Source organism: Peromyscus californicus, unplaced genomic scaffold, assembly GCF_007827085.1.
Source record: "Peromyscus californicus insignis strain IS unplaced genomic scaffold, ASM782708v3 Scaffold_9__1_contigs__length_137607984, whole genome shotgun sequence".
NCBI lineage: Eukaryota > Metazoa > Chordata > Mammalia > Rodentia > Cricetidae > Peromyscus > Peromyscus californicus.
This window is the reverse complement of record NW_026294617.1, coordinates 86,307,930-86,331,967: the sequence shown is the minus strand read 5'-3', so window position 1 is coordinate 86,331,967 and position 24,038 is coordinate 86,307,930. Positions and strand designations below refer to the sequence as shown.

General features: G+C 47.3%; 1 protein-coding gene across 3 annotated transcripts; it reads right to left on the bottom strand.

Annotated features, from left to right (window-relative positions):
• Positions 1 to 3,557: 3,557 nt before the first annotated feature.
• Amigo1 (adhesion molecule with Ig like domain 1) lies at positions 3,558 to 8,801 on the bottom strand. 3 transcript variants are annotated; one of them, XM_052730040.1, is made up of 3 exons: positions 8,687 to 8,795; positions 6,753 to 8,259; positions 3,558 to 3,661 (listed from the first exon to the last, which is right to left on the bottom strand). In XM_052730040.1, exons 2-3 carry the CDS (start codon positions 8,158 to 8,160, stop codon positions 3,591 to 3,593), a joined length of 1,479 nt encoding a protein of 492 aa, XP_052586000.1. In that variant the 5' UTR covers positions 8,161 to 8,259; positions 8,687 to 8,795; the 3' UTR covers positions 3,558 to 3,590. The 3 variants fall into 3 exon arrangements, with proteins under 3 accessions (XP_052586000.1, XP_052585999.1, XP_052585998.1); XM_052730039.1 differs by having other exon boundaries at positions 3,558 to 8,224; positions 8,687 to 8,801; XM_052730038.1 differs by having other exon boundaries at positions 3,558 to 8,259.
• Between the last annotated feature and the right edge of the window lie 15,237 nt (positions 8,802 to 24,038).

The following is a 24,038-nucleotide window of genomic DNA, read 5'->3' as shown; positions in this document are numbered from 1 at the left end:
AAGATCATGGTTACTGAGGTTTGTCTTACATACTGCTTACCCAGTGTGGTCAAGCCACAGGGCTGATCACAGATCTGCGTCAATGCAGCTTCCTCCAGGTCTAATCGGAAGGGTCAGGTCTCAGCCGGGAGCTTTGGTCATAATTTATCTACATCTCTCTTTCCTAACTCTGCCCTTCTAAAAGAAGAGTACAACACAGAGAAAGGATCAATAGTAGTGATCACTGCAGCTGGACGTGGTGGTGCACGCTTTTGATCCCAGCACTCGGGAGGCAGAGGCAGGCAGATCTCTCTGAGTTTGAGGCCAGCCTGGTCTACAGAGCGAGATCCAGGACAGCCAAGGCTACACAGAGAAATCTTGTCTCGAGAAAAAAAAAAAAAAAGGAGTGATCACTGCAGCACCACCCTGACTCTGTGAAGTACATGTCTTTTGACTTCCAGAGGTCCACAGTTTTCCTGTTTTAGGCTCTTGGAGTTAAGACCATAGTGTCCTCTCCTCCTGAAAATGCTTTGCTGGAATTACCACACAAGCACTCATGTACTCTCTCTCTCTCTCTCTCTCTCTCTCTCTCTCTCTCTCTCTCTCTCTCTCTCTCGCTCTCTCTCTCTCTCTCTCTCTCTCTCGCTCTCTCTCTCTCTCTCAAGCAGTTCTATGTAAACTTTCAGTTAAGAGGAAGGATACTTTCCATTCCATTGTCTGAGGGCAGGGAGCATTTGGCCAGAGCAGAAGGCAAGCAGAACCAACAGCAGCACTCAGACTTGAACATCTGTCTTTTTTTATCTGAACTGTTGTCTCTGTCCTGGGATCCAGGAATGAAACACTACTTTAGCCTTAGCCACTCTCGCCAGAAGCTGAGGATGGGAGAGCAGTGCCCCAGAACCGCCTTGGACAGGGGTTGGAAGGAGATGGTCAGCACTGGGCGGGGCTTAACCCAAACAGATTACCTCTGCTGGGACTACCTTATCCCAGAAAGCGTGGCTAGTCACAGATGTCAGAGAACAGCAGTCCGTTATTAATCAGCCAGCCATTGTCAGAAGTTCCCAAAGAGGTTTTTAGCCTGCCTTTGAAGCCGGTGAAGAAACCCTGTCAGGCTAGTCTATGGAATCTGAGGGGTTGGTTTTGGGTCAGTAGTGACCTGAGCGGCTCCCAGAACCCTATCTTTGAGATAGGTTCTCAGTTATCTCCCAGTGTGTCCTAGCAGTGACACTTAGACCAAACCGAGGGAGCAGTGGGAGGTCAGAGGAGAGAAGTGCAAAGCACTGCCTGGCTCCAGGGACAGTAACCAGGCTGGCACACACCGGAAGGGAAGGCCTCGGGGTACTTCTAAGGATCCTGGCCATTTGATACCTTCTCCCGGTCAGTGTCTGAGCCTGATGAAAGTGCCTGACTGGCAGCTTAGCCTTCCCTTTCAAAGCCCTGGGAGAGGAAACAGCCAGCATAGACTCCCCGTGGCCTGACCAAAAAAGCCAACTGTCCTTACTGCAGGGCCCGAGCTTTTTTTGCCATGTGGGTGGGGAAAGTGCAGCATCACCATTGGTTGCCTAGGAGACAAGATAAGTGGTACAAATACAGAAAGGGGAGGAGCTGGGAGATCAGGTGAAGAAAGACTAGGCTAGCCCATGCACTGGACTCTCAATCTGTCACATCAGCCTTCTCTGTTCCCCCTGAAGTGCTGCCTGAGGGGGATGGGGGAAAGTCTTGCGAGACCTGACAGACAAACTGCATATCCTGACCACGATCCAGGGAGCTTGTGGCTTAGGAGTGGGATGAGCAGAAAAAGCAGAAGAGATACGGGTTTGGAAGGTGAGAGAGCTCAGAAAACATAAAGGGGAGAACTCCAAGAAGTCTTCCCAGCCTGTTCTCTACCAGCACCGCCCTCTGAACCAGGAGACAGCATAGCAAAAGCAACTTTGTAAAGACGAGAAAATACGCAGATGTGGACTATGGGAGAGCTCTGACCTCAACATCTGTATGTCCCTTACTGACTTGATGTGACTGGAGGTGGAGTGGTTCCACTGTTCCTCCCAAGATGAGACAGATAACTTCGCAGACAGGAGAGGGCTGCAGTGACTCAGAGGTCAGGGTAATTATAAATGTCTTCCCTCTCCAGTCTCCCATCCAAGTACAAACCTGGACTGACCCTACTTAGCTTCTAAGGTCAGCTGAGATCTGGCAATAAGTAGGGTGGTATAGGCCTAGTCCTCACCCTCTTTCGATCTACCAGGACAGTCCCTTCCAGAAGCCCCAAGAGCCTAGTCAGAGCATAGTCTAGTCCATTTTCTGGTAGGGTATGTCTATAAGAAAAAAGTAAAAATTCCATTTTTTTTCTATTCTGCAGAATACTTACTGTACATGTAGCAGTCATTGAGTATTAACATACCCATTAGATGAATATGCTTTTAGCCCAAGATGAAAATATCCTGGTAATAATCAAAATTTTATGAAAGTGAGCTGTTTCCCACCATTTAAAAAAAAAAAAAAAAAGCAACCTCCCAACCCAAGCATTTTCCCATTGTACCAATTAGAAAGCTTGATCTAGCCTTTTAAGAGAAGCCCGTAGGGAGGCAACCCTCCTCCTTAGGGATCCAGGAAATCATCACAAGCCCTAGCCCAGGATATCAAGACTCTTGCTTGCTCAGGCACTGTGATGCTGCTTTTGAGACTCTGTTTCAGAGGCTGGGAAACTACGGCCTTTTGGGCAGACCAACCCCTGCCTGATTTTGTGTGGTCTATAAGATTGGTGGCTTTTACATTTTTAACTGGTTGAAACAGATTCAAAAGACATTAACATTTTAATGTCCATAAGTAAAATTTCATTGTTTGCTATATTTCAGCAGTGATTCGAATAAGTACCTAAAAGATTCGTGTCCTAGAAGCTTGGACCCCAGTGTGGTATAGCTGAAAGGTGAAACCCTTAAGACATAGGGTCTAGTGAGAGCTAATTAGGTCATTGGGGGCATCATCCTTAGAAGACATTAATGTAGTTCTCATAGGACCCTGGTTAGTTCTTATATGAGCAAGCTGTTAGACAAAGAGCAAGCCAGACCCCTGAGTCTCTCTCGCTTCCTGTCTCACCACGTGATCTCTTCTGCATGCCCTTCCATTATTGTGACATACTCCATGAGGCTCTCACGACATGCACAACAGATACGACCACCGGATCTTGGACTTTCACCCTCTAAAACTGTAAGCTCAGTCAACCTTTTTTCCTCATAAAACACTCTGCCTTGGGCATTTGACTCTAGCAGATTACTACATTGGGACGGAACCACAGTCATTCATCTATACACTGTCTGTGGACATCTGTCTACTGTATCAGTGCAGCTGAAGTTTAATAAATGGTGAAGCCTATAAAGCCCCAAATATTTACTCTCTGCCTTAGAAGAAAAAGTTTGCCATTCTCTTGTCTAATCTTATTGCCTGGATATTTTACACTTAATTCCTAGACGATGAAGATAACAACACTTAAAAGAGATTCTCTCTTTAGATGTATCACACCCTTTTGAAGTATGCTGAACCCACCCACAGGCTAAGATAAATAAACCATCCACAAACTGTGCCAGAGCAGAGACTCAAGCCAGGTTTAATGGTCATTGTCTAGTTATAGAGCCCATTGGCTCTGAGGTGTGCCAGCCTGGTGTACACAGTGGGAGGAGGAGTCCTAGACAGGATAAAGGAATTACAGAGGCAAGAACATACACAAAACCGGGAAGTTGGCTTTGTTCTCCCCAGATGGGTCACCCTTTCCTGGCCTCTTTCAGAGGACCCATAGATACAGCAAAGAAAAAGATCACAGATAATTACACAGACTGTAGAGCCCTGTCACATCCTGTCTCCAGAGACACCTGCTTCTCCTTCCTGGGAAACACAGTTTATGGGTGCAGGTGGGGTGAAAGTCAACCTTCCTTAGAGCTACACCTGGCAGCTTTCTTTCCAAGGTCTAATGGGATTATACATGTGGGATACAGATACACATACATCCCCCTGCCTATAAGAAGAGAGCTACCATTGGGTTATAAGAACTGAGACCACAAGAGACCAGTCAGGTAAATGTCCTGGTGGCATCCAGACATGTCCTCCAGGTGTCTCAAACTAGGGCCCAAGTTAGTGGATATAGTGGAGAGATTGGGGCTGCAGAGTAGGACTTACACAGAAAATGGCCCTCCTAGTCCTCAGGAGCTCAGCTAGAATGCCCCCAAAGGCAAACTTCATTTGACCTCCATCTTAAAGAGGTTTACAGCTCTAGATGGTGTCAAGAGAGGAATCTGCCACATAAGAGATTTTCTCATTTCCTAATGAGCCTGAGGACAGAGGTCTGGCTCTTGAACCTCTGTTGACAAAGTTCCCATTAGTCTTTGGAATACAGCCCAACAGCTTCCCTCTCCAACCCTTATCTATCAGGACAGGTAACACAGGAAGAACAACTCAGAGCTACTTAGCCACGACCAGCATCCTTTGGGGTCCTTCACTGCTCTGGTTCTAGCTTTCTGTCTTATAAATGTGTGGAGTCTGACGAAGCAGCTGGTACCTCACCACCCCTCCTCCCAAAGACTTCCACGTGTGGTCCCCCTAACTCCAGCCTCTGCAGAGAAGTTATTCAGAACCACGGAGAGATGGGTAAAAGTCCAGGGCAGTCAGAAATGAAAGTACAAGAGCTTGTGCATTGGAAGAGCCTGGCACGGTCACTGTCTCTCCTACAGCGTGAGGAAATTGTGTGTGAGAAGTTGTGCGCGTGGGTGGAGGCCATTCTAGAGGGGGCCACAGATTCACTGTCCTGGTGGAGGTCAAGGTGCTGGTGTGCATGCATTCCTATGAGCATGCATACCTAATGAGCATGCAACTACTTAGGGGGAATCGCTGCACCTCTCTCTTGACAAAAGTAGGTTACTAATAAAGGATTGACAGCAGCCTTGAGATCCCAGGAGCAGACAGAAGACAATGTTTACTTCATTTTCGCTTCCCCAGTCCTTAGAGGCAGCCGGGCAGGCCCTCCTAGTACTAAGCAGCCCTCACCATAGGTAAACAACACCTCTTGGAACCTAAAAAGCAGGTCAGGAAACTGGAGGACCTGGACAATCTCCAACTACAGGAAACACGGGAAAGAAAAGACACTGAAAAAAGACCAACGCGGGGGAATACTTTCACCTCCGCCCTGCTCACCCCCCCTTCCAAAGCTCTTGGGCCTGCAGGATGGTCAAAGGGCGATGGGCGGAACATCTCTGTACCCAAAACATTTTGCAAGCCTGGATGGAAGCTAAGGCTGGGTTTCTTCTTCTCTTTTTTCTTGAAGTCTCTCTGCTCTGACAGCCACAACTGCACTGCCCTCCAACAGAGAGGAATGGTATGGTGGAACTTCCTTTTCAAAGCTTAGTGCCCCTTACGCCTCTGTTGCAAGACTGCCTTAGAGCCTGGTGGGGAGGGCAGGACTCTAAGCCACACTGTAGCGCCATTCTGGGACAGGGACCACTAGGTTCCAACCCTGCAGATAACAAAATTCCACAGTTTGGCTTTGCAGCAGGAGTGAGGCAGCCTTGTCAGCAGGGAGAAGATAAATGTTGGGTCCTGTCTCTCTCCAGACCTAGTCCAACTGAGCAAGACCAGACTTTACTGGACTCCTCCCTCTGCAGAGCAGCATAACATGGAGGGCTCAGAACCCCACCTAAGTTGATTAGAAGGCTAACTGAAGAGAGGTCACACACAGAAAATCAGGTAGGTCTGGCTGGCTGCTACATCAAAGAGGCTGGTTTTCCTCATCCTTTCAGTAAGATTGGCCCTTGTGCCACATTGATGGCAGGTATCCATAATGCTCCGCCTTCAGCATCCCCTCCTGTGGTCCCAACAGATATACACTGGGAGTCAAATACTAACCAAAGATTTCCCCCAGCCAGGAAATTAGCCTACCCGGAATTTATATCCTATCTACAAATTTTACGCTATGACAGGGACCCTTTAATTCATTCTGTATCTATCTGTGCCACTTGCCCCAGGACAAGGCACAGATACCACATCCTATATTGCTGCCATAACTAACAGGCAAGAGGCCAGACTCCTGCAAAAATCCACCTACTCAGGACTCCCGGGGAAAGAAGACAGCTTTAGTGAGAAGTCTCACGGCAGCTTTAGGCAGTGCTATAGAGCCAGGCCTCCATCTTTCCCTGACTCATTTTCCAAACGTTTCCCATCCTCTAGCTCTGGATGTGACTTCCTGACCAGAGAAGATACTGCAGCATCCCAGCATGGCTCCTGTGGAGGCTCCCCCAACACACACAACTTCACAGGTGTGGGTGGGCAGAGACAGAAAAAAATTGTTTTTCAAATGGTTTTCTCTTAAGGAGCTAGGGATGACCTCAAAAAAGTTTAGGGAATCTGCTCTTCCCCTCACCCCTTTCCTCATTCCCATCCAACTCAGACGCATCCCTCCTCCTCTACCACACTGAGAATAGCCAAGGCTTTGGGTAGGGGTGTGGCATCTGCCTGAGGATTAATATATCCGTATGTGAAACTCACAGCATCCACACCGTCACTGGGGTCTTGCCTGCTCTTGTGCCCATGACCAATTCCCTGGTGGTCAGGAAGAACCCACTCCCTTGGGCAGCCAGCCCTCTCTTCCATCCCCTCCTATCCCTCAGGGGTACACTACCTCTCCTGGGGCAGAACCTCCCCACCAACCTATCCTGCTCACACCACAATGGGTGTATCAGAGAAGACCGAGCTGACAGACTCAGGATCTGACATCCTCCGTTGGCCCTTGCCTGTTGCCTCGGGCACCGGCAGAGTGTTGCCTGGCTTGAGTTTGCCATTTTGACCCTGCCCGGGTCCAGCAGGTTCCAGGAAGGCCACCCGCCGGTCAAAACCATCATCCTTGTCCCCACCAGCCATCGGATCATGGTTGGGTGTGGTACTGAGCATGGAAGAGCTGAGGCTATCCCCTTGATGGCTGGAAGGCTTCTCCACACCCCGACACCAGCAGCGGCAAGGGGTGAGGTACAAGTATATGAGGACCAGGACCACACTGAGGATACAGCCTACCAGGGTGGTATAGGCTGTGTTCAGGGTGTCATGGTGTCCGTGCAAGGTGAAGTTGTACACTTTCAACTCCACAGACAGTGTCTCATTGAAAGTCTCCCCCATGGCGTAGCAGGTATACACACCCCCATCCTCCACCTGCACCTTTTTAAAATGAAGACTGCCATCCTTGGACACAGTCACTGTGCCATTGGCCCCCTGATTTAGCACCTGTTCATTGCTCGGTGTCACCCACACTTTGGTCATCCCTTGCTGTTTGGTATCACACGTGATGGTCAAGGTATCTCCCAGGTGAGCCTCCCAGGCACTTTCCTTGTACTCGCTGCAATTGAAGAAATCCAGATTGAAGACGTTGTGCAGCTTCTTGGAATGCACGCAGTAGAGATCCTCCTGGAAGTCCATCACGGAACTCAGCTGCCGGTACTGCCAGTGCGAAAAGAGCTGGTAGAGCTTGCAGTCACATTCCAGGGGGTTGTTGTGCAGGTACAGCCCGTTCTTGACCCATGCTGGCAATTTCTGCAGGTCGGTCAGCGGCAACTTCTTCAGCTTGTTGGACGACAGATCCAAGAGCATAAGTTTGGGTAATTTGTGGCCATCCTTGATCAGTTCCAGAGGGAAGCGAGAGATCTGATTCTGGCTCAAGTAGAGTTTCTGCAGCTGGGCCATGTCCTCGAAGGCATAGCGGTCCACCACCACGATGTGGTTATTGTAGAGCAGAAGCACTTCCAGTGCCTGCAGATCGCTGAACAGGAACTCATCCAGCGTGTGAAGATGGTTGGAGGAGAGGTCCAGGTACCGCAGGTTGGGTACTGGGACAAAGGCCTCGGAGGAGATGAAGTTCAGGTGGTTATGGCTCAGCAGTAGGGAGTGCAGATTAATCAGACGGGTGGGGGTCCACTCCGCCCGGAGCCGGCTCAAGTTGTTGTGGCTGAGGTCCAGAAGTGCTGTGTAGCTGGGTAAAGACTGGGGCACATTGGGCAGCTGCTGCTTGGAGCAGCTGAGGATGTTGCTGGCGCACAGGCAGTTGGCGGGACAGCTAACCACAGCTCGGCCGGCCTTGGCTACCTCAAAGAGAAGCAGGAACAAGGAGAGCAGCAGGAGCCAGAGGCCTCGCAGGTCACGCTGGGGTTGCATAGTGTCACTGGGGAGAGCGAGGAAGGCCACAGGACGATCTGGGAGGGAGTCACCCCGGCATGTTCTGGTGGAGTATGGAAGGGTCACTTTCACTACAGGCTTGAGAGAAAGAGCATGGGTTTGTAGTCACCAAGGACTCAGAAGGATGGACCACCACTCCCACTTTCCCCTCCCACCCCTGCTCCCACCCCTTTGGTCGAGTAGAAAGAGGAAGCGATCTCGGGTAGTTCCCAGGCTCAGTGCAGGCAGACTGTGGGCTCAAAATCCTAGGGCATTAGAGGCATTGGTGCAAAGCCCCGGTGGGTTGGGGTCGCGGGTATAAAGTGAGGGTATGCACAGCGTGTCACCTGCGGCGGTAGTGGTGGGGTGTCACAGGGATTGCACACTCGAGGTTTGGAGGCGGGGTCATCAGGGCCTTTCCCCGAGGAGTCGAGGGGAAGGTCAACAGGGTACCGGGCTAGGAAGGGCCGCAGGTTTCCGGGGCCTGTGGCGCGGGCTCCCTCCCCAGAACCTCCGGTCACCGCACCTGCTCTGCGAGGATGCGTCTCAGCCCATGGCCAGTCCGGGAGCTCCGTCGCGGCCTCCCCCGTCCGCGCCTCCCCGGCCGGCCTGTCACGGCGCCCGGCGTACGCAGGGGCCCGCGCCCGGCGACATCGCCTGCGAGGAACTTGCCGGGTTCCGCGCTGTCCACCCGCGCCGCCGCCGCCGCCGCCGCCGCCTCGCCTCGACCGCCGCGCCCGTCCGCCCGAGCCCACGCACGACTGCCGCCTCCGGACCCACGGGCCAGGCGTGGAGCAGTGCGGCGAGCGGGAGACGCCGCGATCCCAGCCGAGGGAGCAGCGTGGGGGCAGCGAGCACCGCGCGCGCGCCCGTCGCCGCCGCCGGAGCCTCGGGGCGCGTGCGCGCGGCGGGGGCGGGGCGCACGTGCGTGTGTTTGGCTCCGGCTCCCCCGGCGGACACGCGGGCCGCCGGCTCGAGTCAGGGGTCACTTCCTCGGCGAACCTGCGCGCGGGGCCCCAAGCGAGCGCCAGGGGCTCCTTCAGCGCCTCTCCCCCCTGGCTCCCCTTTCTCCATCCTGCTCAAGCCCCAGTGCCTCTCTTCCTGCTCAAACCCACTGTCAGGAGAAGTAAGCCTACCAGGAGTGAGTTCGCTGGAGCCAGGGAATTGACGCCGGGGCAAGGAGCGTCACACGTCTTTTAATTTTCCTAATTAAAGAAGTCTGGCTCGACTCCCGCTCTTCAGTGTTGGCGGGAAATTCATTAGTCACATTTTTTGATGTTCCTCCTGCTTTCTCTATGGAGCTGTGAAGTCCCCAAAATTTGGGGGAAGAGCTTTATTCTGCTTTCCCCCACCAATTCTTGATGCCACTAGTCCGTACACCTTGGAGAACCACTGGAGAGCACCGCTGCAGAGCCTGCAAGCCTGAGTGTCATTGGGAGGTGTGTCCTTCCGCAGACAACCCATGGTGCTCGCCCCATTGCCCATCCTATGCAGCTCTCTCCTTTGTCTTCTTCCCAAAGTAGGACCTGTATTTTCTGATGGCGGGGTGAGTCCCGTAGTTTCCCCATTAACCTAATTCCCAAAAATGAAGGCCAGTGGTGGGGCGTTTGAGGTGTTTTCTGTAGGGTAACCCGGACCCCAAACACAAGCTGTTAATCAGTGTATGACACTGATGATTGGGGCGGGGTGTAGGACGAACTAAGACCATTCCTGAGATAGTGGTCACCAAGGGAGAAATTACCAAATTTTTCTTTCTAGTCGTTTGCAGTAGCAAGACCAAGCCTGAAATTAATGTCTCAACACATTAGCTTGCTACGAGTTTTAAAAAGAAAGAATGTAACCAGGCGGCGGCGGCGCATGCCTTTAATCCCAGCACTCCCGGAAGCAGAAGGTGGATCTCTGTGAGTTCGAGGCCAGCCTGGTCTACAGAGCGAGCTCCAGGACAGGCACCAAAACTGCACAGAGAAACCCTGTCTCGAACGTATATCTGTCCCATAGGTTTTACTGTGAATTTAAGTGACTGTATTATCTCTTCAAGGGATATAAGCATGTTAACCTTACGCACGATCTGAAAGGATTTTTTTTTCCTTCCCTATTTATTCCAGGTATGGGTGAAAAGTCAGGGAAGATGGGGGTCCTTTTTAGAGAAGAGGGAAGGAGAAATCATGAAACCAATTGCTGAAACAGAGTTTCTGAGAAGCATGCTAGTCAGTCCTGGCCTAGCGGTTTCTCAGTTGCAGGTACATGCCACATGGAAGCTGGTCATCAGAAAACTTGACCAGGACCAGAGGGTCAGCTTTCACAGAAAGTCCCATGGATCCCTCAGATGGTTGGCTGTTGGCAAGAACTCAGTGACTCTCCGGAAGGTCAGGTCTCAAGACTGCTTAAGTGCCCCAACAGGACAGCTTCCCTCAGGGCAAGAGGTCCAAAACCGTGCAGACAGAAGTCACGATGACCCAGCTCTTTAAAGGGTTGCTGTCATCTCCACTTTGGTCACATAGACAGATCCTGACGGAAAGAGACCACACGAAGGCATGAAGTCCAGTAGAAGAGGATGGCTGGGGGCCATCCTGAAGCTGTTTTCACACACGTTATCTCTGAAATCACATCTATTTTTTGACTTTGAAAAGTCTCAAACATACAAAAAGCATGCAATGAACTCCTGTATGTCCACTATCCTTGATCAATAAATGACAAGGAAATACTATCATTGTGTTTTATGCAAATATCCCTGGAAAAAGTACATCCTCCTACCTTGCTTGGACCTCCCCATTCTTCCTTTAGACCCCGCCTTTCCAGGCTCTCTCCTCCTATCCCTCTCCTCTTTTGAAAGGCAGACAGGAGTAGCAGGGGGAAAAAAGGCCCTTTGTGCTGGGTGCCAGTTTTAAGAGTTGGTATCTATAATTTGGACAGGTGTCCTCAGGCTCTTTTGATCTTGACTGCACTTAATATTCTTAAATATGCACACAAACCACTGAGGAAGCTTGCCAACAGTGAGATTCTGAATCACTAGTCCAGAGAGGAGCCCAGTAGTCTGTGTTTCTAACATGGTGATATTAATGCTGCAGAGCCACAGACCATGTGTTGAGTCACAAGGGGCTAGAAGCGTGTCATTCAAATAGGTAACCATGAGTCAGCACATGTAGCTAGCTGAATTAATTACAAGTAAATAGCATTAGGAACCACATCTTCAGTTTTCCTGGCCGCACTGAACAAGGCATTGTCCCAGGAAGTCCTTCGGGTGGCACTGTATAGAAAGAACTGACTCATAATAACCCTGCCACAGCTGCTTTTCAGATCAAACAACTATCTATTAATTCACCACAAAAGACAACCTGTGCACGAGAAATAGCAACAGGTTATTTATAGTGTGTATTTATTTCCTCTTGCTGGAATAGATCAACCCAGTGTTCCTAAATACAATTTCAAAGGTTGTTTGGCTAGCTCAGGACTTCAACAAAAGAGGTTGCATATGTTAGCTTATGAGACTGGATGGATTGCTTTCCTCCACACTAGAAGTATTTTTTTTCTGTTGGGCTGACTGACATTGACCATTAGAATCGAAGCAGAAGGAGCGGTGGTGGTGCACACATTTAATCCCAGGACTTGGGAGGCAGAGGCAGCTACAAAGAGTTGTTTCACAGAGAAACCCTGTCTCCAAAATAAATAAATTAATTTATTCATTAATTAAAACAGAATGGGATAGAATCAAAGCAGAGGATGGTAGGGGAAGACATCCTAATAAGAAGCTAACTTTGGGGGCTGGAGAACACAAAAATTTGGGGTTGAGGATGTACTTGGTTGGTAGAGTGCTTGCCTAGCATTCAAAAAACCCTGAGTTTCATAAAGACCAACATGAGATATATAAGGTCCCACCTTAAAAATTAAAATTAAAAAATAAATAATAAGCAAGAATCCACAAGTTAGCTTCTTTTAAAATGATTTGTGCATGTGTGTGTGGGGTGTGTGTGTGTGTGTGCCAGAGCATGCACAGATGTGTATGCATGTGCATGCACAGTGTGTGGGTGCCCTTGCAGAAACCAGAAGCCAGAGTCGGATCCTGTGGAGCTAGAGTTACAGGTGTTTGTGAGCCCCTGATGTGGGTGCTGGGAACTTAGCTCCTCAGCAACAGTAGTAGTTGCTCTTTCCTGTAAAGCATCTCTCCAGCTCCCAAACTGAAATATTGTAAGCGTTCTTGCATTTTGTGGAGAACATCTATTAACACAGTCTCCCTGCTCCTGACCAGGCGTCCCAAGGTGAGGACCAGTTCCGAGGCATGGTTACAAACAAGAATTCCCTAGAGCTCCCTATGTATAGTCTTTTAAAGGGGATTTGGCTTTTTTTTTATTTTTCTTAATTAAAGAGTTTGGTCATGGGGCTCGAGAGATGGCTCAGAGTTTAAGAACACAGGCTGTTCTTCCAGAGGTCCTGAGTTCAATACCCAACACCCATATGGTGGCTCACAACTATCTGTAATGAGATCTGGCTCCCTCTTCTGACCTGCAGGGATACATGCAAACAGAACATTGTATACATAATAAATAAACAAATCTTAAAAAAAAAAAAGAGTTTGGTCATGAACCTGAAAATATTTTCTTTTCCTGTTCATGCAACCCCTTCTTTTGATTTTTTAAAAAGGCTTCTAAGACTAAAGGGACTAAAGGGACTAAAATTAAATACTAGTAATAACAGTAACTTTACAGCAGCTCCAGAAAGTGAAGCCTGCAAAATGAGGCTATCTTGGAACAGTTAGCAAAAAAGACGTCGTTTTGAGATTTGCTTAGAGGGATAACGGTTTAGAGCTCACCATTGGGCTGCATGTCTCCTGTATCAAGACGTTCACCCGTGTTTCCCCTTTTGTTTTGTCCCTGGTGGCACTTTTCTTGAGGGAATTTCTGTGGCCACCTCCCACCTTATAAATTATCACCTGTTTCCTCCGCTCTTTTACTTACTCGGTTCTGAACATGCTTATACCTTGATGTCTTTCCCATCCTATAGGCCAAGAATTCCCTCTTTTTAGACAGTTGATGTCCTGCCCCCTTCTGTCACTCCTTTGTCACCTCAGCCATGCCCACTTCCTGAAAGTTCTGGGTCGCCTACAGAAGCCACAAGCACAAGCATGTTGACTGGAGAATGGAAATGCATCACTGGTGTGGAGGATGGAAATGTATCACTGGTGTGGGCCCGAGGGGGTACCACAGACAGTGTTCTGGGCTCTTCGGCTTCATCAAACCTATCTGATGGAACTTGCTTTCATCTCTAGCTCTCAGTCGGGGCTGTCCTGCCTTCATGGAAGGGACTGTCCCAGGTAGCTAGATTATGAACATTTTCTTGACTTTTGATACTCACATATGAACATCTCAAAATAGTCCTGAACTGAGTCATCAGATGGATGTTTCTTGGAAATATATCTGACAGCTTCATGATTTGAAATGTTATTCCATCCCTGAAGGACAGGATTTTACTGCTACAGTCTCCCTGCTCCTGACCAGGCATCCCAAGGTGAGGACCAGTTCCAAGGCATGGTTACAAACAAGAATCCCCCAGAACTTCCTATGTACAGTCTTTCAAAGGGGAGTTGGCTCTTTTTTAAAATTTTTCTTAATTAAGGAGTTTTGTCAAGAGCCTGAAAATATTTTCTTTTTCTGTTCATTCAACCCCTCCTTTTGATTTTTTTTAAAGGCTTCTAAGTCTAAAATTAAATCCTAGCTAATGTTGAGACTTCTCAGCTAATTTTCATATCATACAAATTCTTGACTAGTTTGTATTGTGTCTGGAGAGCTTAATATTCCAGTTTAGGAAGTCGAGGCTTTTTGACTTGGGATGGCATAATTGTTAAACAAACAGCTAAGAATTTCTTTCCCTGACCTGTGGCCATTTGATTAACTCTATGTCAATAGATTTTTCTCCTCTAACCAACCTATCTTCCTTCCTTCCTTTTTTTTCTTTCTTGTTTTTTTCTTTTTGTTTGTTTGTTTGTTTTGTTTTGTTTTGTTTCTTGAGACAGGGTCTTTCTACACAGCCCTGGCTAACCTGGAACTCACTATATAGACCAGGCTGTCCACAAACTCACAGAAATTCACCTGCTTCTGCCTCCCAAGTGCTGGAATTAAAGTTGTATGTCACCATGCCCAGCTCTAACCATACTTTCTGAGTCCAGTTCAGTTATTCTTGAGGAATTTCAACCATTTATATTGCTCTTAACTGATTATCACGTTAATTATGATTTTGGCTTATCTGGCTCTTACCTGTAGTAAAGACAGCTTCGAACTGCCCATGTTATAAGAGATGTTAACAGTGAAGTTCACAAGCTAGCTAGCAGAGCAGTAAGAACCCGGAGCGAGAAGTGTCATTTCTTGGTCTAGAGTGCAGTCTCAGCAGCCAGGCTTCCTGTCCTTGCTCTGCCCCTCACTGTGTGATGAGAGTGAGTTACTTAGGCAATACTATCGAGACAATAAGAATCCCTGCCTACTAGGGTAGTGAGACTTTAACAAGCTCCTATAGCCCAAAAGAGTCTCTTAACAGGCAGTAAGCACTACATACACCAGGAGGTAGGAGTGGGTGTCTTTGGTTGCGGTCCTTTTGAATGTATTTTTGCTCTTACACAGTCTCGTACACGTCCTTAATGAATTGTGGTCACTTTCACATACCCCATTACTCTCTTTCATTACCACTCTGCTCAATGAAATACTTCTTCACAGCAAGCTGCCTCCATCTTCTGTGTGCTGTGCTGTGTGTGTGTGTGTGTGTGTGTGTGTGTGTGTGTGTGTGTGTGTGTGAGAGAGAGAGAGAGAGAGAGAGAGAGAGAGAGAGAGAGAGAGAGAGAGAGAAAGATTCAGTTTAATCAAGCTTTCTTGCAAAGTGTAGGTGGGAGATTATTTATTGGAGTATGGGCAGTTTATGAATGGCCACATCACTGAAGAAAGCCATACCTATTACCCCAGCCACAATTAACTATCAATAACCCCTCTGAGAAGGGTGGGGCCTCATGAGCTCTTTCCCTGCCCATGTTGTGCGGTAATCACAGCTTCACTGAGTGTCAATGTACTACAAGACTGTTAGGGGCAGCACACAGAACAGAGGGAAAGCTGTGATCTGTGGGCTGTGTCCTGCATAGTCCTATGTTCCAGAGTCCAGTGGAGCTTACGGACAGAGCAGAGTTCTAGGTGTTAAAGAATGGGAAGCTAGGGACTGGTGAGATGGATCGGGTGTTAAGAGCACTGACTGCTCTTCCAGAAAGACCCAGGTTTGATTCCCAGAACCAACATAGAGGCTCAAAGCCCTCTGTACCTCCAGTCCCAGGAGATCTGACACCTTCGGGCTTCCACAGACAATATACACATGTGGTGCACAGACATACATGCAAGGAAAACACCCACACACATAAAAGGAAGAAAAAGAATTAAGAAAGATTGGGAAGTAATGGGGAAGTCACAATAGAGGCTGAACAAGCAAGAAGGATCTGGAGTCAGTAGCCAGTCCTGGCAGCACCCAAGAGGGCTCTTGCTGTTCCAACAGGTCCAGCCCCCAGCACAAAGAACAGTTCCTTTAAGACTACAGGAGCTCTGCTGTATTCAGTTCGTGTCAGACTATAGCTGCAGTATCCAGATCAGTTCTGGGAAGCTCATTTACAGCCTGGAGCATAGCCAGAGGTTGCTGATGGAACTGTGCACAGTCCAGTAATCATATCATATGCATTTGCTCACAAACATCTGTTGAGTCCCTAGGGCAGAGCACTATGTTACAGGCCTCAGGGTGAGGCTGGGTAAAGTGGCATGTAAATATGCTTTCGAAATAGTTCTTCCTCTGTCTGGGGCCTAGAAAGTATGATACATGGATTGTATTCAATTTAGCAAGTACCTATCAACTGCCTGCTCAGTTCAGGTTTCCTGTAGGTGGTATGGCTTTTGGGATCTACTAGAAAGATCACTGAATTTGCTTCAAAACAGCTGGACTCTAGTTCCATCCCTGTCAACTAGCTATGAGACTATGGAGACATTACCCTGAGTTTCAGTTTTCTCACACAGAAAGTAGAAGTTATAAGACCTTCTTTATTAACAGCTCAAGGGATGGCTCAGTGGTTAAGAGAACTGGCTGCCTTTGCAGAGGACCTGGTTTCCATTTCTAGCACCCACACAGATGCTCATAACCACCTGTAACTCCAGTTCCAGTGCCCTCTTCTGGCCTCCATGGGCACTGCACACACATGGTGTACATACCTATATTCATGCAAAAGACCCAAATACATAAAATAAAAATAAATATTGAAAAATGCAAATTACAGAGCTCCAGACTTACTGAATGAGAACCTTCATAATTAAGATCATGGGAGGCATTTTGATCAGGGAAATTGGGGAATGTTACCCTTTAGGGCAATGTTCTCTAGATGTGGGCTTCACACAGCCTACACCAGAATGTCAAAGGAACCTGGAAAGAAGGTTCCAAAGCCCATCTCCAGACTTACTTAGAATTCTGGAGTGTGGGGTCTGTAAATCTTTCTTTAACGTGATTCTAAGTGGTTATTTGCACCCTTAGATTTAAGAGCCATTATTTTAGAATTTGGGCAGGATTAAATGAAGACATTTGGGGAAACTTGGATAGCTCACGCACGGAGGATGATGGGGCATGGGAAGAAGTCATCATAAGCACTTCTGAACGAGGTAGAATGGGGCATCTTTTGGGATCTTCAGAGCTGAAAAGAGTCTTACACAGCCTGGGTGTGGCAGTGCATGCCTTTAATCCCAGCACTTGGGATGCAGGGGCAGGCTGATCTGTGTGATTCTGGACAGTCTGGTCTACATAGTGAGCTCCAGGCCAACCAGTGATACAGAGAGAGACCCTGTCTCCTCCTCCTCCTCCTCCTCCTCCTCCTCCTCATCATCATCATCATCATCATCATCACCTTCATCACAACAACAACAACAAATATCTTACATAGTAGACTTTGGGAAGAGGGATTTGCTGCAAGATCCCAAAGAGTAGCCAGGGTACGAGCTGCAGAAATCATGGGCCCAGAGCTTCCACAAGTTAGAGAACTGAAATAGTGTTCTGAAATGGTAGAAAGAGGCTTGCAGGGGCTGGAGACTTGGCTTGGTGGTTAAGAGCACTTGTTCTTGTAAAGGACCTGAGTTCGGTTCCCAGCACCCACATGGAGACTCACCACTTCCTCAGGCACCGGGCATGCCTGTGGTGCACACACATGCAGGCAAAGCACTCATATGAATAAATAAAAATTCTAAAAAAAATTGAAAGAGAGAGAGAGAGAGAGAGAGAGAGAGAGAGAGAGAGAGAGAGAGAGAGAGAGATTTGGTGATCCAAAAGTCACTTACTTTTTTGTTTCCACAAGGACATACTTCACCACCAAAAAAAGGTCTTGAATGAATCAAATTGCTACCATCCAGTGTGGAGAACTCATTGGGTAGAATTTTTATCAAGTACTTTCCTTTGGCTTCCGTGTGCCCCAACCACTCATTTTTAATTTTAGTATGTTGACCAATCTCCATCTAATTACTGAGATTAGTGGAGCAGAGTTAGTTTTGTTCAGGTGCATAATGCCTTGGGTGTGCTTTCTTTTCAGGAAAGTTAGCAGGGAAAATCTTTAAAAGTAAGCATAGAGCTGACAAACTGGCTCAGCAGTTAAGAGCAAATTCTGCTCCTTCAGTTCCCAGCACCCACACCAGGTGGCTCACAACCACCTGTAACTCCAGCTCCAGGGGGATCTGGTGCCCTCTTCTGGCCTCTATGGACACTGCACTCATGTGCACAGCTCCTTCCCACCCCATACACGTAACTAAAAATAAACAATAAAATCTGAAAAACAAATAAATAAAAGAAGCCCTTTGTTCATCTAGTATAGATGTTTATGAGGAAAAGGAGAAAAGAAATGAAGTGTGTTTCAAAAATTTGGTAATAGAGCTCCCTTTGTAAAACTAGCAGGTTCCCTCCCACTAAGCACATGGGCAGACATACATGCAACTTCACATTGGTTTTTTTAGAAGCATAGACTTCATGCATTGCTAGATTGAGAACATCTATTCTTCTTGGCCTTTAAATGACATAACTGTACAACTGGGTAGTAAAAGAGTCAGACAAACAGATTTCTACTCCAAGTTCAGAAATATCTTCTGACATTTCAGTGATGAATAGTCTCCATCTTGAGGTAGTGAGCTTTCCATCATCGCAGGAAGTGATCATGTGCATGACCAGTTTGCACAGATGTCCATTCATTATTTTTTTCATTCATTCTTTCATAAACACCCCCATTCACACATGGCAAGAACTCTTGTGAGTGTTTAGGAGTACAAGAGTGGAATATAAAGATAGACACAAGAGAAACTGTCTCTGTTCTCAACGTTACAATTAAATAAAGGAAACCAAGACACAGGTGGTCATGGGACATGGTGACAGCATGAGCTCATGTCTAAAAGGCTCAGAAAGCCAGAGAAGAGAAAGAAATGAATCTACAGATGGGTCCTGCGTAGCACCAGAGAGTGACTGGTGACCTCTAGTCTTCTTCCGACTCTGAGGTCCAGTGCAACAGTAGGGCCAAAGGTTAACCGGGGTAGGAAGAAAGGGCTCCCACTGCGTCCTTCCAGACAGATGTATTGTTAAAGTAAAACAACAGCAATGCCCTTTCTGCACAAATAAACTTCAGGACAAACCATCTAACCCTCCACCCCCACCTCCTGCTTTCAACCAATTGGTAACCTCTTAGCCTGTCCTGTGTGCAGGTCCTGTAACTGCCACTGACCCCATGCCCTGACCCCATCGTGGCATTGGGATGGAGCATCTTCAATTTGCTGCTGAGGTGAAAGGCAGGGACTGCCTTCGAGGATGGGCTGGTGAGGATGCTGAAGTGGACAGAGGGGAATGTACTGAGCACAGATTGGCTATGCCCACCCACACCCAGGGCCGTCTCCCTATAATTGTTCCAACAACTCTGAGGTTTGAAAGCATTTCCTTCCCTGCAGGTTTTCTTCATTTTCTGTGCCTGCTTCCACAGACAGTACACCCGCCCTTTCTCCCTCCCACCAAGGTCAACCACTCAGCAGGCTTTGATAAATGTCATCTTTTTTTTGAAAGTCGCCTTGGAAAAAGGCAATTTGACTGCAGTGAGGCAGAACAGGGAGCTGAACACCAGCCGCCCTTTATCGACCAGAGCCCAGCCCAAGAACAAAATGAAGAAGAGTGTGGCGTGGCCCTGAGCTCCTGGTGATGCTTAGACTCGCTCTCCCCAGGGACCTGTGTACTGAGCGGAAAGCCTTGCAGAGGAGCCTGGGCCTGGGGTCCAGGTCTCCTCCTCCTTCTGTCCCTCTCCTCAGCCCTTTGTCTTCTGCTGCTTGTTTTCTGACTGGTAACTAGAGGTCCCCGAGAACCCCCATTGCTCTGGGGGCGGGAGCCCTCTCCACTGTGCAAGCAGTGGGCTGCTGATTAGCGCAGGGAATAAATAACAGCAAGCTAATTATCTCCCTGATTGCGGCTTGCCTCACTAACAAGGCTGGGCTGGAGTGGTGATGCGGCAGTTGATACTATTCCAAGCATGCTTCTGGGCTCAGGGAAATTTCCATGCCTTTCCAGTCTGTTGGTGCTCTCCCTTCCCAGATGCCCTGGAGCTCTAAGTGGAAATGTTCACTCTTCTGCTTCACCTTGGAATTGAGAGACTCACCCCAGACAGACTGTTTATGACATTCCCTAGTGGGTGCTGGAGCCGGCTTCTCAAAGAAGCAGGCAGAGGCTTTCAGAGGGAGGCTAGAGGTTGGCCAAGGGCATTGAAGAATGGGTCCTTAGGGACCACATACTCTAGTACTTAGTATCCTAATTACATCTGCTACTCTGACTCCTAAAACTGAGTGGTTTCCATTGGGCTAGCAGATAAAAGAAGAAAAGTGCAAAGAAGAATATTCTGGACTCTGGTCAGACCGTGACTACCTCTGTGACCTCAGGCGTGCTCCTTAATCACTCTGGTCCCTCTTTCTATGAAACGAAGTACAACGACTTTGGAACTTTGTTTCGATCTGGAAACACAATTTTGTGACTATAAGTCTGAAATCTGATTGCAGTGTTGTCTTGGAATTCCATGCTGAAAAGGCTGTTTGCGCCTCTTACGGCCACATCTCCAGAATGCATTTCCCCTTCTGCACTACCATGCTGCTCCTCCTCTCATTGGGTCTTGAAAACCAAGGGTGAGCAACACTTGCCTTAGGAAGTTTCTTTTTTTTGAAGGTTTGTTTTTATTATTTTGTAATTATACGTGTATATGCGTGTGTCAGGGATATGTGCCCATGAGTGCAGATACCTGATGAGTCTAGAAGAAAGTGTTGGATATTCTGCAGCTGGATTTACAGGTAGTTGTGAACCTCCAGATGTGGACGCTGAGAATGGAGCTCGGCTCTTCCACAAAAGCAGTACATGCTCTTAACTGCTAAACCATCTCTCCAGCCCCAGAAGAGTTCTAGCAGCCTAGACTGTGCTAACTGCAGAGTGAGTAGTTAGCAGCTTGCAAAAAGACAGGATGTGGACGTGCTTTCCACCTGAGCAGAATTGCTCCTGGTTTACTGTGACAGAGGAAGAAATCAGTTTGCCTGACAGGCATTTGGGACCATCCTCGGCTATGGGGCCTATTAGTACCTTTATACCAATTGCAAGACCCACTTGTAGAAAATTGAAGGACCATCCCCTTCCCCTCAACAAAGAGACTCCCTATAGCAGGGGTTAATTAAGCCTACCTCTACTGGAGGGCAGATCCTAGACAAACCAGATGTTTTCATCTGCTGAAGACAAATCTAGAAAAAGCAAACCTGGGAAAAGGGTGAAGAACATCTGGTTCACAAACCCCTTTCAAAGGGGGGAAGAGAAAGGGGAGGACTAATATTATCCTTAGATCAAAAAGGAAAATATTGTTTGGGGATAGTCAATGATAGGCTTGGAGCCTCCCCAGGTACCAAGTCTGTATTACCTGGCCTGTTCTGATGGGAATATTAGACTTCAGCACTCTTTTTTTTTTTTTTTTTTTTTTTTTTTTTTTTTGTTTTGTTTTGTTTTGTTTTTCGAGACAGGGTTTCTCTGTAGCTTTGGAGACTGTCCTGGACTAGCTCTGTAGACCAGGCTGGCCTCAAACTCACAGAGATCCGCCTGCCTCTGCCTCCCGAGAGCTGCGATTACAGGCGTGTAGCTTTGGAGACTGTCCTGGACTAGCTCTGTAGACCAGGCTGGCCTCAAACTCACAGAGATCCGCCTGCCTCTGCCTCCCGAGAGCTGCGATTACAGGCGTGCGCCACCACTGCCCGGCGACTTCAGCACTCTTAATGTTGTATCTGGATAATTTTGCTTTCTGTATTGGGTAGAGCAAGCTAATCATAACCCCCAACATCACTGGCTTATCTCAGTCAAAGGCGCAGCGTAGTTTCATGTAGGTATGCAGTGAATGGCCTACCTGGTGATACTGGGAAGCAACACTAACCATTAAAGCTTCTGCTTACTGCACAGGCTTTAGAATTCTCTTCTGGACACCCTGCATTTAGTTGGCAGCTGCAGGAAGAAATGGGAAGCATGCCCAATTATGTGGAAGGTTTTACAGGTTAAGTCTACAACTGGCGTTCATCATTTCTGCCACATTCCCCTGACCAAGATTTGCTCATATGAGCACATCTGACCACAGGGGACCTTGGGAAATGTAGTCAAGCTATATACACAGGTGGCAAAAGGAAACATCTGGTCAGCAACTAGTCAGTCTCCGATATACATTGCTTGGAATTCTATTTCTCGTGGCAAAGAGCTTGTATTTTGTCATCTAAGTGAGCAAGATATAAAGTAGGACAAAGTGCACAAGCTTCACAAATGCAGAGTGCACCAACAAGCGTGTACTTCTCAGATTCACATCTAATTAACTAGTCTAGACCCTGGTCTACATAACACATGCCAGGCTAGCCAGAGCTGCATAGTGAGACCCTATCTCAACATTTTTTTTCTTTAAATTAATCTAGCATTAACTTTAAAATTGCTGGCTCTATTAGAACCATTAAAGCTCTCTGTCGTTGGAATAATTTATTTGAACAATATGACAAGTGTTGGAATGGTGGGGGAACTGATTTCACGGTGTGATAAAAGACGAACTCTTCAATGCGTTCAACCCACAAAATTGTAGAACTTGTCCTTCTCCGCCCCTCAGCCAGGGGAGGACTCAGCCAGCATAGCTGATGTGGCCGGTGTGGCTGGAATCATGATGTGGCTGCCCCAACCTGCGTACTGGATGAGCCCATGGCTAAGATGGTAGCCTATGTGGTCAAGTCCAGTTTCTGACTCCCCAGTTTAGGGATCACAGGTACGCACTACCAAGCCTGGCTTTGACATGGATGCTGGGATCCAAACCGAGGTCCTCACACTTGCGTGGCAAGCTTTCCTGGCTAAGGCCACTCCCCCGGCACTTGTACAGTTATTTTTCTATTGTAATCTAAGAACTCATTGTGTGTCCTGAAAGATACAAAAAGTGGTAGGAGCAAGCCCCCAGCCACCCAGATCTTGGTTTCTAACTATCTTTTTTGAAAACACACACACACACACACACACACACACACACACACACACACACACACACACACCACAGCTAATCAGCCTGGAAATTACTGGTAAACCTGGAATATCTTACTCTGGAGAGGAAGGAATATCAGGAAGGAATGGTGTGAACTTGTCAAAAGGATAAAAAATTCAGCTTAAAGGGTTGCTCACAGGTCAAATCTGAGACCAGTTACACAGCAAGACAAACCATTTTGATATTAAGTTATAACCCATTGAGTAAAATATGAATGGATTGGTACATACATTAATAAATAAAGGAGAAAGGGAAGTGTTTATCTTACAATAGAATGCCAATTGATAAATATAAAAAAGGATAAAGTTCGAAAAATCACCACTTGGCAACAATCATCACAGTAATAAATAATTTAGGCAAGATTTATTTGTGGATGTTAAAACCACTGGGTGAAGTTTTAATGAGAAATAAGATGTTTACACAACCTCAAAATGTCTCCCCACAAATAGTTACTAATTGATAAGTTCATAATACTTGCTGGCTTATTGTTGAACAACTTGGCTGACCTCAACCTAACCAAGTGACAAAAGCTAATATCCCGGGGAATGAGGCAAATCAACATGGTGCACCTCTGGGTGAAACGAAATGAAAACAATAGCGAACACCATCGCTTCTGGTATACTCCCGTCAGAACCTGAATCCACTCACTAAGGCAGTGTCAGCCAAGCCCAAACTGAGAGACGTTCTATAAGACAACCAGGAGAGAGAGAAGCCGGGTGGCAGTGGTGCACACGCCTTTAATCCCAGCACTCGGGAGGCAGAGGCAGGCGGATCTCTGTGAGTTTGAGGGCAGCCTGATCTACAGAGTGAGTTCCAGAACAGGCTCCAAAGCTACACAGAGAAACCCTGTCTCAAAAGAAAAAAAAAAAGCAGAGAGAGAGAGAGAGAGAGAGAGAGAGAGAGAGAGAGAGAGAGAGAACACAGATTTATATTGTTCCAGATTGAAAGAGACTAAAAGACAATTCTAAATGCGACACATATGATTCGGGATCTGAACTGAAACCTAGATCTGAATCAATGTCATTAGGACAGTCAGTGAAATTTGAGCTGAACATTGTTCTGTATCAAGGTTAGTTTCTCAGCTGCAATGTTGTGCTGTGACTATGTAGGAGAATGTCTTCTTTTTTTTTAATCAAGTATATACTGAAATATTAAGTGATAAAATGATATTATGTCTGCAATTTACTGTCCAATGTATCAGAAATTTTATATATATATATATACATAATGTGCATGCACCAAACACACACACACACACACACACACACACACACACACACACACACACACA

Bases quoted from the DNA above. Each gene is read 5' to 3' on its own strand.
- Amigo1 (XM_052730039.1), bottom strand. From the start codon at position 8,160: ATGCAACCCCAGCGTGACCTGCGAGGCCTCTGGCTCCTGCTGCTCTCC.